The 14,017-nt window shown below is 42.8% G+C and overlaps 1 protein-coding gene across 5 annotated transcripts in view; it reads right to left on the bottom strand.

The window, feature by feature from the left end:
- Positions 1 to 13,323, bottom strand: part of mipol1 (mirror-image polydactyly 1) — a 55,163-nt gene extending 41,840 nt beyond the window's left edge. The window contains exons 1-4 of one of the 5 annotated variants that reach the window (XM_080870131.1): positions 13,151 to 13,323; positions 8,482 to 8,538; positions 8,058 to 8,246; positions 5,880 to 5,971 (exon numbers count right to left, since the gene is read on the bottom strand). In XM_080870131.1, the coding sequence (XP_080726257.1) occupies positions 5,880 to 5,971; positions 8,058 to 8,098 (133 nt within the window). In that variant the 5' untranslated portion in view covers positions 8,099 to 8,246; positions 8,482 to 8,538; positions 13,151 to 13,323. Of the gene's footprint in view, positions 1 to 5,354; positions 5,679 to 5,879; positions 5,972 to 8,057; positions 8,247 to 8,481; positions 8,539 to 13,150 lie in introns of all 5 variants that reach the window. The other 4 variants (XM_080870130.1, XM_080870133.1, XM_080870132.1 and 1 more) reach the window with 4 other exon arrangements.
- Between the last annotated feature and the right edge of the window lie 694 nt (positions 13,324 to 14,017).

Genomic DNA, 14,017 nt, shown 5'->3' with positions numbered 1-14,017 from the left:
GATAATGTGCTTAAATCCTTCTAAATGACCGTTCATGCCTCGCGCTCGCTTTGAAGTCTCGTCAAAGATGGAAAATCTGCAGAAAAAAGGGAAAAAGCAAAAGCCAATCAGAGCGCCAATCTACATTAACCAATGAGGCGAAGAGGGGGGACACGCCTCCTCCCGCCTCCCCCCCTTTTTCTTCATGTAATATAAACTCAAGTCCATTAATTTTTTAAGCTGTTTTTAATACATTTTGTGCAGAAAGTTTGGAGCGCTGAGTGTCGGCTGCTCCAGCTGACTGCATGAATATTAATGACGGTGTTACAATGATTAAAGAGGCTTCAGCTCAAATCCAACACAATCCGCTTGTGATCCGGCCCGCCGACACCACACCGCCGCCACACCGCACATGAATTTAGATACGGACATTAAGCCGAGGAGACACACGGCGAGCTGGGAACGCTCACGCACACGCGTGCAGAGTAAACATGAAGCCAAACACACTCCGAGATCAATCGATCAGCAGGAAACCTGCTGCTCTTCAACAAACGAGCGATCAATAAAAGTGAGACAAAATCGCTCCTGTCGATCAGAGAGGAAATCGACTGATCAATAACCAGAGAAAATACCTCATGGTCATGTGACCTGATCATGTTTTTCATGAAAATTATTCTTAAAACAGGTACTGCCTTTCACAGTAAACTGAAGGTCTTTTTGTTCTGAGTAAAATCACAGTCCACACCATGCAGGTAGCACACCTGCGCCCTGATCTGTTTCCTGTTACAGGACAGCTGATAGCAGTCACTCGTTCTCAGTTCAGGAAGAAACGGAGCAAATGTCTCAGATTTATTTGGTTAATCTGGTCCAGGCGTCCGTTTCCTCTGACCGCAGCAGGCGTAACATCTGCTTCTCCTACAAACAGAATCCATGTTTCACTCCAGTCGCACTATTTTAATTATTCTGCACTTTTAATTCAAGCAATTTCTTGCTTGAGCTACATAGCCCCCGTTTACTTCCGGTTTTCTTGTCTTTGATTTTTAGTCTCCGGCCTCTAAGCGCTGATCAGTAAATGCTCATTATTTGCATTAAATCCTGGACGTCATCTAAATCATCCTGCAGCTCCGTCACAATTGGCTGTTTCCTGTCCTTCATCTTGGAAGCTGCAACACTACGAGTGCAGCAAGAAGCTGGTAATTGATTATTGATTATAGCACACAGGGTTGAAAAGGCCACTTCTACTCAAGAAGTGATGTCATTTAAATATATTTAATGTTTTCATATTTAAGTTGACAGCGATGAACCACTTTTATGTGACTCAAACTGAAATTATCTTCACACACATTTATCATCACCTGAAGATGACTCCAGGTGCAGCTGTACGATCTGCTGACCCCGGCACACACAGAGACACAGACACACACACACACATACACACACACGCACACACACAGAGAGACACGCTTACACACACATACACACACACACGCAGACACACACGCAGACACACACAGACAGACACACACACGCACACACACACTATGGTCAGTAGATTTAATTTATTGAGAGAAGAGGAAGACAAAGGCTGAGTGTGGCTGAGAGGGAATGAAGAGCAAGAGGGAGGAGACAGTCGTGTGAACAGTGTTTAATCTGCAGAGTGGGTGGTCCACGGACACACACACGCACACACACACACACTCAGTTTTATTGTTGTTAGATGGGTGGGCTGCAGACTCTGGTTTGTTTGAACAGGCTGAAGTAGCTGCTGCTCTCTGTGCAGGAGTGTGTGTGTGTGTGTGTGTGTGTGTGTGTGTGTGTGTGTGTGTGTGTGTGTGTGTGTGTACGAGCGCTTGTGTGTTTCTGTGTGTGTGCGTGCATCCGTGTGTGTGTGTGCTCACGCTGGCATTTTATAACATTTGCCTTGTTTAGATCTAAATTGTGATTCCTACTTTGAGCAGAGCTTTTATTTTGACAGTGTGTTGCAGCTTTACCTGTAAAAACACTTCCTACCTGCAGGTGGCGCTCCACATTACAAGCTGCTGAATTAATCGACAAATGATTTATGGAAAACTACTGTTACTGATACAGCTCAGGGGACCAACTAAAGACCAAAGAGCTTGTAAAGCAACAAACGCAAAACAGAGGATATCGCCGCATCCTGACACGCCAAAGACACAGGAAGTAAGACGCCACCAGCGCAGTGTGAAGCCCCAGGCTGATGATGTGATGGAGGGCTTCCTACCACACACACAGGAACAGAAACGGGCCTCAAAATCATCTTCATCTTCTGAAACCTCTGAACAACCAGACGGTTGTCATCTGCTTTCGCCCTTTCCCGCATTCCAGAACTTGGATGTCGAAGTGACATCACTCAGGAGTTAGCGTGTTCCAGAAAAACAATTACATTTTTTTGCTTGATGCACACTCAAGGATTCAATCCTAGAAAAGAGATTCTGCTCATCTGGATGTCGTGTTTTCAGGGGGAAAACAGTCGCATCCCTCATCAAAGGAACTGAAGAAGTCGCTTGTGGCTTATTTAATGAGTCTCAAACACCAGCGGAAGTACAGGTTCCCAGTTCTAACCTCTACTTCCTGTGGGGCTGCTCCAACTTCCCAAGCGGGAAACCCGAGTTGAGGGGGTGTTTCACAAAAGATTTCCAACTTTCTAGTCTTATGGAGGAAGGTGCGTCTCCCAGCAGAATAAAGTAACACCTCTACTTCCTGTTTAATGTCTAAATTTGGTGGTATGTTTAAACGTTTTGAACTTTCAGAGCTTTGTTTGGACATCCTTTCACATTTACAGGATTCGTAGCGTTTTGACCATGTGCAGGTAAGTCATCACTTGTTAAACTTCAGGTTCTTCACGCGACCTGAGCTGCAGGATCCAGGTGACCTCTACGTGTGGTTCACAGTAGTAACACCTTCACTGCCTCCTTCATACGTCCTCAGTAACCTTTGAACTCAAACATGTCCTGACTTGAACCAGATGCTCCCTCTGTGCTTCTGCTTCACCTCCACAGCTGTTTTAAACATCTGGAGCTCTTAAACACGAGAGAACTCTGTGAGCAGCTTGCGTCAGATTATTGATCAGTGAGAGGCTGAAGGAGCTGAAATCTAATGTGATGAAGATCAGAGGTGAAGAGGAGGTGTCCATGAGTGTGCAAGTTCAGATGAGAGGATGAAGAAGCAGTTTGGACTCTGTTTTAATAAAAGGAAAAGAAGAAGCTGCCCTCACGCCCTTGTGTTCAGCTCACTGCCGCTCCCTACTGGCTGCCTCCTCCTCCTCTTCTGCAGCTGACCTTCATCACTTTTCTCTACTAAATCACAGAAAATACAATCCCACTTGGGTAATGAAGTCTTCCTTCATTTTAATCCAAACCTCTAAGGTTTAAGTTAATCTGACCCTTTGGGCAGATTTTAGAGGTATTGTGAAAACAATCAGAAGACGGAAAAATACAAAAACCAACCAAACTTCACGTTACTGGTGAAAACCTAAAATCTGCCCGCAGCTCCCAAATCCATTATTGGCCTCGACAGGCACCGGCCGCAGACTTTATCATCACAGCATTTTTATTCTCTATTAAAGAAATTCATACATGTAGTCCACATTTCGACTTCAACCCATCTGCTTCTGAACCGCGTTCAGAAGCAGAAAACCTGCCTGATGATACAGCTTCATCATCATCCTCACCATCAATCGTTACACCAATAACATTAATAATAATAATAATAATAATAATAATAATAATGGATTGCATTTAATACCGCTTTTCAAGGTACCCAAAGCGCTTTACAGTTCCACTATTCATTCACTCTCACATTCACACACAGGTGGAGGCAGCTACGGTTGTAGCCACAGCTGCCCTGGGGCAGAAGCGAGGCTGCCATATCGCGCCATCGGCCCCTCTGGCCAACACCAGTAGGCGGCAGGTGAAGTGTCTTGCCCAAGGACACAACGACCAGGACAGAGAGTCCGGGGATCGACAGTAACACTAAGATTCAGCAACATCTTTTCTCATTTTCATTAATCAGCAGCGCCGACTGTTCATCATCATCATCGTCACTGTGTGAGTGAGGCTCCTGGCACCACAGAAGAAGAAGTAAACAGAGACGCATATGGAGGCACCGGGCGACTGAATACTGTGTTTGTTTCCTGCACAACTGTTTCACACGCAGAGTTTGATCTGAGCGAGGACGCCGACAGACGACGGATTATCACCACGGGTGGGGGTGGCGGGGGGTGGGGGTGTTGATGTAAAAAAAACAAAACTAACTGCAGCTTTTCTTTTTCTTCTCCTTCAATAATTCAAGCACACTCTCTCAGCGCTTTAAAGCATGAGGATAATCCCAAAGACGATTTGGGTTTAAATAAATAAATAAATAAATCAATAACCGATGGAGGGCCAGCGACCCCGGTGTGCCGCTCACAGACTGTAAAGAAAGTCTGGATTTTGCCATGGTGATGTCACCCACTCGCTCTAAACATGCCTCTTTTTGCTGAAGCGACCTGCCCGCTGAAACGTGAGAAGCGATCACGTCAAACACTTCCTGTCAGTCATGGAGATGAAATGAGTGTTGCCTTGGTAACCAGCGATCACAGCTGTCACTGATCTCCAGCAGGTTTCATCCTCTGTGTTAACACGAGCCTCTCAGCCGATGTCTCACCGCAAACACAAAGTCCAAATATAACATGTCCTCGAGACACATTTACACAGCAGATTACTGAGCGTGCTCAGCAACCATGAGGAGGACGCTCTCAGAGCTCTGAGGACAGCTGATTTTGAACAGGACTCTGTCCCTGTGAGCGGCAGCAGGGCTCTGATGTGAAGGAGAACAGCTCCCCCTGGTGGACATTTGCTGACATCACCTCGGGACCTTGGGCTGCTTCCATCAGGCTTATTGATCATCAGATTTATTGATCTTTGTGTCATTTTTCGGCACATTTTCTGGTTTTATTTCACTTTTAAAAAGACAGACGGGTGTTTCAGACGGGTTGAGCTTCACTAGAATTCGGCCGATTTATTTTATGGGACCAGCAAATTTGCATCAAACTCATTGATTCAAAACTCAAAATCATCAGCATGTGAAACACGAAGCTCAGGAGATGTTGCAGACAGGACGTCAACTTCCTGTCTAAGCGATGGGGCGGGGTCTGATCAACGAGCACGCCTCACTGAACTGATCACAGAGGTAGGTAGGGACCACACAGCACGCAGCAGAGGGCCGTCAATGACCCGCCAGCCACACTCTGAACCACTGGTTACCCTGCTTAGTAGTAGGATTTACAGTAATATTACCTGTGTTCACATATAGTATCTGTGGTATTACAAGTAGTATGACCTGTGTAGTATCTCTAGTATTTACAGTAGCATTACCTGTGTACATATATAGTATCAGTAGTATTATGGACGATCCGGGGGTTTCTCTGTGAATGTCACGTTCCCGTGGCAGCGTGCTCGCTGCTCGCTCAGATTTGAAGTTTCATTTGTCGCTGTAGAAGTTTTCTTCCCACGCAGAGTGAACAGCGGACGCTCATGTTTCTGTCACTTTTTACAGAATCCAACTCAAAGTAATGTGATTACTTCCACGCTTTAAACGCTGCATGGTCGTACTTTCTCCATCACTCCATGTTATCCATTGTTGATCTGCACACGTCTGTTACCACGGACGCCGCACGCTCGTACGTCACTCACGAGACACTGACAAACAAAATCACGGTTTAGTAACGCAGTAACACTGCGTGCTCATGGGAAAGTAACAGTAATCTAATTACTTTTTTGCAATAGTAATCCCTTAGTTTTTTCAGGTAACGAGTAAAGTAATTGAATTACGTTAGTACTCATCTTTTATTATAGGTGATATTACCTGTGTAGTATCTGTAGTATGTACAGTAGTATTACCTGTGTACATGTCCACCAGAGAGTCCTGGAGCTCTTTGCTGGGTGTCGTTGTGGGCTGACTGGTCTCTTCTGGACTTTGTGATCTGGTTTCCCTGGAAACACAAATACACACTATCAATCACCGCTGTCATAGTTGCCTGAGGTTGGGGGATGGAGCTAAATGCAGCCAAACAGAGAGCCACAGGGAGCATCACTCAGGGAACCAGAGTGACAGGGAACCCTTTTTCCTTTAGTTTTTGTTTCAATAGAGACACATTTGAACAGCACACCTCAGCACTGGAGAAAAAAACCTGCCCACCACACCTGAAGCCAGGTGACTGTCCACCAACTCAAACATTTATATTGTGACCTGCAGCAGCAATAAAAACTGATTTACAGGTTTGATGGATTTTCTACTGATTTATTGATGTTATTGGCAGTGTGGGGAGTAACGGAATACATGTACCGCCGTTACGTATTTAAAATACAAAATATGAGTAACTGTATTCCGTTACAGTTACCGTTTAAAAAGGTGGTATTCAGAATACAGTTACTTTGTTGAAATAAATGGATTACACTGCGGTACTTTCCTGTTTCATTTTGTCGCGGGTCAGGACTGTTTGGGTTTTGTTTGACAGCTACGTGCTGTTGTTCCAGGCGGCAGCGTTACGGTTGCCATGGTTACAGGGCGACGCTCTCTCTCTCTCTGCGACTGTGTGTTTCCTGGGTGAGAGAGCGCCTTTTCGTTGTTGTTGTCCTTGTTGTTGTGCTAAGCTAACAGGCAGAATGCTACAAGCATAGCTCTAAAGAATGTAGCATCATGGGCAGTGTAGTCCGTGCTGCAGGGAGAATGGACTGCCATACACGTTATGGGTCTGTGAGCGCGAGGAGGGAGAAAAACGGGAGTGGAAAGGTACGAGTTGTCATCGAGGAAAAACGGGAGCTGGAAGCATGTAAATATAATAATAACCACTTCAGCCAAGAAGAGTGCCTGACGAGCCCAGTTGTAAGTAAGCTATTAAGACTCGACTGTACACCGTGTTCGTGTTTTCCTCCGAAAACAATAAGTTCCGTTGGAGCAGTCTTTCAACGCCTCTCTCTGTCTCTCGCAAGAAAAGTTGACCCACACAACAAAGTAAAGCTATTTTTCGGTTACGAGCCGACAGGGACCCCACCGTATTAGTCAGAGGTCCCTTTACTACAGTTCGGAGTCGCGGACCTTCAGTAATAGTAATAAATCACACAGCAATAGTACATTCACGTTGTTGTAAAAAGCATGATAATATATTAAGTAATCCAAAGTATTCAGAATACGTTACTGTCATTGAGTAACGTAACGGAATACGTTATTGAATACATTTTGAGGCATGTATTCTGTATTCTGTAATGGAATACATTTTAAAAGTAACCTTCCCAACACTGGTTATTGGTTCATTTCTTAGAGCAGCTCAGAGTGACTCGTGCTTTCTGACCTTTAAACAGGAAGTAAAGTCTGATTAACGGTAACAATGTCAGAGGTAACGAGGTGACCTCCATCAGGTAAAAGAACCTGACTGGTCATTCCTGCGGTGGATTCCCGTGGTAATCAATATTCTCTCCACGTGAATCGTTTCCCTTATCAATACACAGAGCACAGCTAGCCCCTCTCTCCCTGTCAGCAGCTCCAACAGCCAATCAGATGGCTCCTTCATGATCCAAACCTCAAGGCGGCACCGCCAGTCCCTGGAATTATTGATCCAATACAGGTTTAACTTGAATTCAACTTTTACAGTTAGGCGTTCAACTCTGGACCTAATCACTAGATTATCACTTATCAATTACTGATCGATCAGTTCAGCCTGTCTGACAGATTATTGATCACCGATCAGACAGTTCTTACTTGAGTTGGAGCTGCAGCTCATTGATCTTCCTCTTTGCCCTCTGCAGAGCAAACTGAACATCTGCCGCTCTATGCGACGCCATTGCCACAACTTCACCTGCCTGAGAGCATGCCTGAGGTCTCCGTTGTAACCAGGTAACACATCGAGGAGGAGCTGAGCTGTGATTGGCTGACAGTTATGTGAAGGTTAAATATTGATAAGGTCACGGGATCGGGTGACTCGAGAAAAACAGGATCTGTTTCACAGTGATGTCACAGTGAGGCCTGCTCTGATTGGCTGTGTAAAGATGACACAGTGAAGCCACATATTTCTTAATCACTTGTGTTTATTGCTTATTTGTGAGTTATTGGCCTTCGGCATCTTGCAGCAGTTTGTCCAGCAGGGCAGTGTCCACACGGTGCTTCATCACAAACTGACCATTCAGGTGGAACACAGGTATGTCCCACCTGTACCTGTCCCACCACAGCCGGTTCTCTGGGAGGCTGATGTCCACCTGCTGCAGGACCAGCTGACACACACACACACGCACCCACGCACGCACACACACACGCACACACAGGTAAAATACGTGGAAAACATACAGACTTTCTTATCAATACTATTGTGAACATGGCAATCAATCACATCCCAGTCTATCAATAACACATCATATATCAGCCTCTCAGTCATCACTGATCAATCAGTAACGTCAGTTCAATTAACTTTAAACTTTATTAACAACAGTTTTATAACAAGCTTCTCACCCGGTGTCTGAACGGCTGCAGCTGCTCTTTGGCTTCATCACACAGAGGACACGGATCCTGCAGAAAAATGTGAACTTTATTGCTATTTTCCCCCCAAAGCGTAGTAATAATACATAATCTGACTGGTATTTAAAGGGTATAATATCTGAATTTGAATTATATTTTGGTTTTAAAAAAATCAAGTCAATGAAAGTAGAAAAATGTTTTAATATATATGAATTTTATAGCATTTTGTAAACATAAACAGGGGGTGGACATTTTTGGCCACGAGCAAGCTGAGAGGGAGTTTTGTTGTTTTTCTGTCACTGCACAAAAAAAACAAAGATGCATAAAACTCATTGATACGTTTAATTATTGCTACGCATCTAACCTCCACCATGGTTAGAAAATAAATCAGTTTGCATGTATTATTTAGAAAAAAATGGGGATTTTATTCCTATTTAATTCATTACAATTATGTGATTTAACTGGTATTTAAAGGGTTAAAATTCTGAATTTGAATAAAATTTAGATTATCATGAACAGCACTGATGCTAATCTAAAAAATTCAAGTCAAAAAAGTGGAATTTTTTCTTAATATATATGAATTTTGTAGCATTTTGTAAATGTAAACAAGGCGTGGCCATTTTTGGCCACGAACAGTTTGAGAGGGAGTTTTTATGTTTTTGCTCTCCCTGCACAAAAATAACAATGCATTATAATCAGTGTTGATGTGAATCAATTACATGCCCCAGTCTCTACTATTAATAATACAAGAAATTTCAGTAGCAATGCAATTATATAAAATTGTGAGATTTGAGGTTGTCTTCCAGCTAGTGCAGTGGGCAAATAAACTGGTGTTTAAAGGGTTAAAAAGTAATAATTATTTTATATTTATGAAAAGAACTGAAGTTAGTTAAAAGCTTTATGCAGAAAAAAATTGGAAAAAAAACCCCTAAAAATAATAAAAATTACAGACTTAATCTGTTGGTGGCCACTTTTGGCCACGAACAAGCTGAAAGGGTCGTGATTTTGAACAAACCCAGAAGTCCAGACGCTTTTCTTTCCAAGCTCCTGAGACTATGATGTTAATGTATCGAACAGGTGTGGGCGTTACCTTGGTGAAAAGTGTGAGAGTGGGTAAAGTTCTAGTGGAAAACAGTCGGAGCTGCAGGGTTGCAGGTCCACAGAAACTCTTCATCACAAACATTTCATCTGAGAACACCAAGAGAGACACAGTTACTGACCTGCATGCAGCTGGGCCTTCAGAGAGCAAACACGTCCTCACAGAAACCAATCACAGGTTCAGCAGGCAGCGCGTTTGTGCACGCCACTGTCCTCCACGCTTTGGTATCATTTCAGCCAATCGTGCTGCATCTCAATTTTCATGAACGACGCCGCTTACAGCTGCACAGTCACGCCAGTCTTTTGTATCATTTCAGTGATACATCAGTGCCAAGTCTCAGAGTACTGGGGTTACTCAGGTTATTACTCAGATTACTGAGGTTACTCAGATTACTGAGGTTACTCAGGTTATTACTCAGATTACTGAGGTTACTCAGGTTATTACTCAGTTTACTGAAGTTACTGAAGATACTCAGATTACTCAGGTCACCCAGGATCAGAAATGGGCAGTAACGCGTTACAATTAAGGCATTACTGTAATTCGATTATATTTTTTTAAAGTAACCAGTAAACTAAAGGATTGCTATTGCAAAAAAGTAATTAGATTACTGTTACTTTCCCATAAGCACGCAGTGTTACTGCGTTACTAAACCGTGATTTTGTTTGTGAGTGTCTCATGAGTGACGTATGAGCGTGCGGCGTCCGTGGTAACAGACGTGTGCAGATCAACAATGGATCACATGTCGTGATGGAGAGAGTACAACCATGCAGCGTTTAAAGCGTGGAAGTAATCACATTACTTTGAGTTGGATTCTGTAAAAAGTGACAGAAAGACGAGCGTCTAGGGCTGCTCAATTAATCGAATTTTAATCACGATTACGATCTGGGCTTTCAACGTTCATTAAAAATGACTGAGCCGATTATTAGCCCCTCCCTGCCTCGTGCTTTACTCTCGCGCTGCTCCGTGTGGTAAATCGAGCGCACCTCTCTGCATTTCGAACACACATCACAACAATTAAGAGGACCCGAGGGAAGCTTGGAAAGCTAAGCAGAAGTTATTTGGAGAGGAGAGTGACTGCCGTTGGTTGAAAAGCGAGGTAAAAAGAAAAAAACTTCAGTGGTGTGGAAACATTATGGGTTCGCGTTTATAAACTTTGCTATGGTGTAGTAGCTGCACCACAGAGCAACACTGCAAAGTTCACTAAACATAGATGTTTACATTTTTCATTTATTTCTTATATTGCAAACATTTGCACTGTTATCAGTATTTGCACACTGTTTTATATTATTTTTTAAAGTCATTATTCAATACATTGTTATTGTTAACCCTTTAAAGCCGGTCAGAGCAGCACACTCCGTTTTGTGTAACTATTTTTAAATCCCTGTAGAACCTGAAAGCTAGCGCAATAATTTTTTTTGCATATGAAACCAGAGGAGTTGTACTTACATCTGATGCCATCAGCTTGCCCTCGGTCACGGTTTGCTTCCACATATAGCTTTGCAAAAATTGCATAAAAAGCACTTGCGGGAACAAAAACAATATTCCAGACACACGTTTTGCCGATCCGATCAGCTGTTCGTGACACTTCCCACAGTGAAAAAGACGTCAGCGCGAACTATCGCGTTTCCTGCCCAAAACCGGAAGTGACGTCATTTTCGCGGAAAATGTAGTTTTTTACTTGTAGGCTTCAAAAGCCTATACTTGTGTTTTTATAAGCCATGTTTGACTTTTCTGAATAGTTTCTGGGATGCTTAGAACTCGAATTGCACTGCTGGAAATAGTTTATTTTGATGCACCTGCTGTTTTCTTTGCAAATTTGCATCATAAGATTGTTTTTTTGTTTTTCCTGCAGTATATAAAAATTGGTGTATCTCCAAAATAAAACTATGAAGACACTCAAAATAAATTTCCTGTTGTTGTAAACTATTTTTTGCAACTTTTTAAAAAGTATTTAAAGTTTTGAGGGATAAACCTCTTAAATTTCTCCAAGAAGAAATATATGTAAAAAGCAAAACAAAAATGATTTTCAATTTTTTTTGTAGTTTATTGCACTTGTTTGCAATTAATGTAGTTACTATGGACTTAATACATACATATTATTAAAATATGGGCTATAACAGTTGTATTGATGTATAGCAACTTGAAATGCTCCCACAAATGGCACTACAACATGTAAAACAATAATATAAGCTCTGGCGCACTTGGTTCTATGGTAGGTCTTAAAGGGTTAAATAAATATCGTCATATAATCGTGATCTCAATTTCAGTGAAAATAATCTTGATTATCATTTTTACCATAATCGAGCAGCCCTATGAGCGTCTGCTGTTCACTCTGCGTGGGAAGAAAACTACAGCGACAAATGAAACTTCAAATCTGAGCGAGCAGCGAGCACGCTGCCACGGGAATGTGACATTCGCAGAGAAACCCCTGGATCCTCCCACTGACATGACCGCTGTGGGCAAACCTCCACCCGCCCCACTCCTGCTCAACAGCTGACAGTAGATTTAAGAACTGCTGAGTCTTTGATTTTATTCATTTTCTGCTGTGTTTTACTTGCATCTATTTGAAAGAGTGCAAACACAAAACGTGATTTTATTTTATACGCTGGAATATGCAGAACATAGCTTTAAATGTTAAACATTTCTTCCCGTCAAAGACAGTTGAAATAATTTAATTTGTGCTTGAAGCATAAAGTTAAAAGTTTAAATCGATTAAAACAATTTTAAAAAGACACTTTTTCATTTGATTACATTTTATATGATGGATTATACAGAAAAAATAGAACTGGGCTGAAAGATCTATGACGTTATTACGTATTCAGGTTGTGTATCAAGTTTTAAAAAGTAACTAAGTAATGAAGTAACTAATTACTTTTGAAAATAAGTAATCAGTAAATTAACTGGATTATTTCTGGTGAATTAATCAGCAACTAGTATTTAGTTACTTTTTTTCAAGTAAATTGACTCGCACTGCTCAGCATACTCAGGATATTCAGATTACTCTGAATAGTAATATTACAAAGGATACTCAGATGGAAACTCCGCATGAGAACACTTTCCTGAGAATCTCAGCAGTCGTCAGCTTCATCATCTCAGCTCATGATAAAGTTTTTCCACATTATTTTAGTTTGCGCGCGCGCGCGCACACACACACACACACACACACACACACACACACACACACAGCATTACAGACCAATCAGCTGCCAGCGCGTCACACAAACGCCTCACTGACAGTTACACCTGTCTGACAGGTAGAGCCTGTTCCTTCCTGTCAGCTTTTAAACATATTTATTCGTATTTTGTTTTTACTTTGTTGTTTTACTTATATATTTAAACACACACACGGTTTTTTTTTTGTTTTTTACACACAGATCACACACCGTGCCGCTTTTTGTGTTTATTTTTATTTTATTTTTTTCGTGAAATCATTTCTAAAGTAACTCAATCGCTTGTCGCCCTTTCAAAATAAGAGCCTGTTTTCTGGTAACCTTAATGCTATCTGTTAGCCTGTTGGCTCCCCGGGGCTCTACGGTTCTACAGCTAGAACCGAGCTTCACTTACCGGGTCGGGCCTCGCAGCCCCGCTGGGTCCGGGCCGGTGTTCTGGGGTCCTTCGAGTCTTTCAGGTTCGGTTTGAGCCTGAAGTCTGGAGCTGAAGCACAAACTCTTAGCCGCTTCTTTTTCTGCGGATAACGCTCTCTTCTTCTTCTATGGTTCAAAAAAAAAAAAAAAATCAACGAGCCGCCGCCGTTTCCTGTGAGCAGCGCCACCTGCCGTCCTCCTTTCCTCCTCTAAAAAAATCAGTTTATCTGGCCTTTTAATGTTTTTGTGCATCACTTCCAGTGAAGACATTTAAATGGATAATCTCGTCATCCTCCTACAATCTGTATTTATCCGTGTGTTGGAGTTGTAGTACTCATCTTGTGCTTCGAGTGGGTAGTGTCTCACACATCACAGACTGTCCACCCCCTCCCTCGACCCTACGGAGGATGCCATCACCCTTCACACAGCGCTGAGCTATCTGGAGAAGAGGAAGATGCTCAACACCAAACTGGACCACCTTCAGATTCCCTGATCCTGGGATCCAGAGAATAACCTGAAGCTGAACATTCTTAAAACCAAAGAACTTATAATGGACCTCAGGAGGCACAGACAGGTCCACTTCCCCCCTCATTATAAACGGAGGACGGGTAGAATCTGTTTCCACCTTCAGGTTTCTGGACACCCACATCTCCCCTGATCTCACCTCCAACCTACAACACCATCGCCGTGGTAAAGGAGGCCCAGCAGTGGCAGCACGTCCTCGGTGTCCTGAGGAAGAAGAACCTCAAGAAAGCCTTCATTTGTCACATGCAAGAGGGAGAAAGTGGGAACGCCTTCATCAAGAGCCAGATGAAGACCTGGACCAGGACCTGCTGCTGCTCCTCAG

Source organism: Rhamphochromis sp. 'chilingali' (genome assembly GCF_963969265.1).
Source record: "Rhamphochromis sp. 'chilingali' genome assembly, chromosome: 21".
NCBI lineage: Eukaryota > Metazoa > Chordata > Actinopteri > Cichliformes > Cichlidae > Rhamphochromis > Rhamphochromis sp. 'chilingali'.
This window is presented reverse-complemented; position numbering and strand designations above follow the sequence as displayed.